Below are 3273 nucleotides of genomic sequence, written 5' to 3'. Positions count from 1 at the left end.
TCAGCATGGGGGTGAGTAGAAAATGAAGGCTTATCATGTTTTGGGTGTACTATTCCTTTAAGCAACCCCTACTTATTTCTTGTTATGTTACAATCGTAGGGACCAATAAAACAATATTGGCTTGGTATAGAACTGGTTGGTAGAGTTGGATTTCAAAGGCAGAACAAATGGGGTCAGCATCATCAGGTTAGTCTATCAGATAACTACAGATCAGATGATGCAGAGTATAAGGGTCGCTCTCTGTTTTGTAGTCTGTGAAAACTGTTGATCCAAAAATAGCAAATATTTTTATTTTTATTTATTTAGATGACACTAGAGCTGCCAGTTGTTAAGGTTTTAAAGTTTGATCAATCTCACATAAGACATTAGAAAGGGAATCATTGAAACATTGCTCTGCAGCAGTTGCCATCTTGCTGTTATGCTAGCAGAAACGTGCAGAGTGTGAGGCATCGTCCAGTCCTGCCTCCAACGCTGTGATTGGTCCAGACAGATCTGGCTGGATTCAATTGTGATTTAGCAGACTAAATTGCATGAAGTTTAATTCAGTCTTTATTGGAAATGAGAGATTATTAGATTTGCCGCTGGGTGCAAACTAAAAGAATGAGACTATCAGTAAGATGAATTGGCAGTTTGTATTTTTGTCATTTTCTATTCTAGATGCTAGTCACATCAGGTCAGATACAGTTGTCGTTTATTTAGGTGTAGTCATAAATGAGGTTAAGTTAGTTAATAATCTAAAAGCACTCTGTGTATTCTCTATATGCTGTAGAACTATTCTAAAGTATTTTCTGAGTCGCTCACCTTTATTTTAGGTGTAGCCAAATTTAGGCTAGTAAAAAACTTCTGCGGCACGTGGATTTCCAAATCCACGTGCCACAGGAGCTGGTGGCCACAAAACATAACTTCCAGCCCTGGTATGGTAACTTTTGTTGTTTTTAAAATATTAGTTTGGGGGAACATTTATATATTGGGTAAAGGGGGGCCTTAAGATGACCCTTGGGGAATGCTACATGTGATTTTTGTGGACTCTGGTGTAAAGTTACTAACTGATAAATCAAATAGTATAAGTAGATCTAAACCATTACATTTTAGCTGGGGCTGTAGGTTTATAGTTTTCCCACTGGAATTTGCCTCTATGTCCATAACCGTAGCATTTATTAGCCTCTCTATCATCGCAATCTGGGACTGGAGCTTTAGTTTATACCGTTTGTTTATGGCTAATTTTGCATCATAAAATCTCTCATTGCAGGAATAAATCTAGCTAGTATCTGGAGCTTTTATTAACAAGATATTTGTTGCAGCTGTTGACAGCACAAAATGACTAAAAGCTGAACAAGTATTAGTCTTAAACTTTTTTTTTTCTTCCCACTATGAAGAGAACAGTGGAAAGGTTCTTAGAAACAACGTAAATTTATGTGCACACATTTACAGCCAACTGATGTGAAGCAGATGATCTGATACTCCCTCCTGTGCCGTGTTTGAGACATAAGTTTACTGTTTGAATCAAATGTCCTCATTTGATTAAATTGATGAAATCAAATTTGGTAAAAGTAAAAGACCCTTGTGGTTAAGTTAAACAGAAAGCAAATATTTACCCAAAATCAAAAGAACAGGTTGTAAAATTGTTCTACACATGCATAACTGAGTCTTTGTTTGTTTGGACTCCAAGTCAATTGTTTAAACTATCCTCAGACGGTTTGAAGCTAAAGCATTGAAACTTTTATTTTGTCCAATATGCAGGAACATGCATACTTGATTACTGAAGTCTGATTTATCCATTTTCACTTTTTTTCACTCTCACTCTCAGAACTATATTTATTGTGAAAGTAAATATTTCTTTTCTTTTTTTTTTTTTTGCTACAAGAAATAACTATGACAGATCTGAAGTACTGATCTTATCAATTATTTTTCTAAAGTCAAGTATAAAGAAAATGTAGACATTTTCCATCATAATCATCAGGTTGAAAATGCCTAAATTGAATTGTAAGTAGCAGAACATGTTTAGATTAGATAGAAAAAAGGACAAATAATATTTTTCACAAATCTTTAAGTATGATGATTATTTTCACAATGTCTGTAATCGGTCTCATGCGTTAAATGCATTGATATGAATTACATTTAAACTGAACCCCTGAAATAAAATTAAACTTATTGTATCACCAAAATGATTACTTCACCTCAATGTGTTTGAAAAGTTTTAAAGGGTTAAAACTTTCTGCAAAGCTTGAAACATTTCCTCCTTGCTCTGCCTGTTATTGTGAAATGTTTTTATTAAAGCATCTAAATCGGTGAAACCGTTGGATTAGTGAAGACATGAGCCACACCCAGATCATTCCACAGATTACAGTATAGTTTTTATGGTGAGCAGATGTCAGCTTTGTTTTCATGTCAACCTCAGGGTTGCCATCTGTTTACATTGGTTTCAGTTGAAGATTTACCTGTCGGTCAGGAAACGACTGGAATTCTGTCAGGACTTGAATAATAAATAATCAGTCCTTTAGAAAATCTTAAAAGGTTTTTTTGCTTTGACTTTTATGTTCCTGAGTTTGACATTTGGGCAAATATGTTAAACTCGTTACAGACTTCTGGTGATGCGCATGCATAACCTGCATGGAACAGAGAAGGAAAATGAGGAGGAAAGCAGCGAGGAGGAAAGCGACGAAGAGGATGAGGAAGAGAACAAGAAGCCGCAGTTGGAGCTCGCCATGATGCCTCACTATGGAGGGATTAACAGAGTTAGAGTATGTTTGCTTTTGTTTTGTTTTTTGTTTTTTTCTCTTTACTATATTTAGGTCATTTTTTTATTAATTGGTTAATTATCTCTTATTATTATTTCCAGGCGACCCAGTGCGGTGAGCTCTCATTGGCTGCTGTGTGGTCGGACAAGGGACAGGTGGAGATTTTTGACCTTAAACCTCAGCTTGAGGCTGTCCACAGTTCTGCTGCCATGGCAACATTCACACAGCAGCAGAAGGAAGCTACGGCTCTGTTCAGTTTCTCAGGACACATGAGTGAAGGCTTCGCAATTGATTGGTCCCCTAAAGTCCCTGGTGAGTGAGCTTTAGGCCCCGTCCACACGAAGACGAGCCCTGGCCTAAACGCACAAATTTTTCACCAAACCAGCCTCTCATCCACACGAAGCCGGCGTTTCGGGGGTCTGTAAACGATCTTTTTTTTATTCACCCTTCAGAGTGGGAAGATTCTGAAACGCCATTTTCACGTTTCTATCTTTAAGCTCTAACCGCATATTTTTTTTTTACACGCATGCGTCAT

At 37.1% G+C, this 3273-nt stretch overlaps 1 protein-coding gene across 1 annotated transcript in view; it reads left to right on the top strand.

Moving 5' to 3' along the window:
- grwd1 (glutamate-rich WD repeat containing 1) overlaps positions 1–3273 on the top strand; it is a 16200-nt gene that overhangs the window by 5838 nt on the left and 7089 nt on the right. The window contains exons 3-4 of the mRNA XM_015381215.1: positions 2582–2741; positions 2840–3050. Coding sequence (XP_015236701.1) covers positions 2582–2741; positions 2840–3050 — 371 coding nt within the window. The remainder of the gene's footprint in view (positions 1–2581; positions 2742–2839; positions 3051–3273) is intronic.

This window comes from Cyprinodon variegatus, unplaced genomic scaffold, assembly GCF_000732505.1.
Source record: "Cyprinodon variegatus isolate N-32 unplaced genomic scaffold, C_variegatus-1.0 Scaffold229, whole genome shotgun sequence".
Taxonomy (NCBI): Eukaryota; Metazoa; Chordata; class Actinopteri; order Cyprinodontiformes; family Cyprinodontidae; genus Cyprinodon; species Cyprinodon variegatus.
This window is presented reverse-complemented; position numbering and strand designations above follow the sequence as displayed.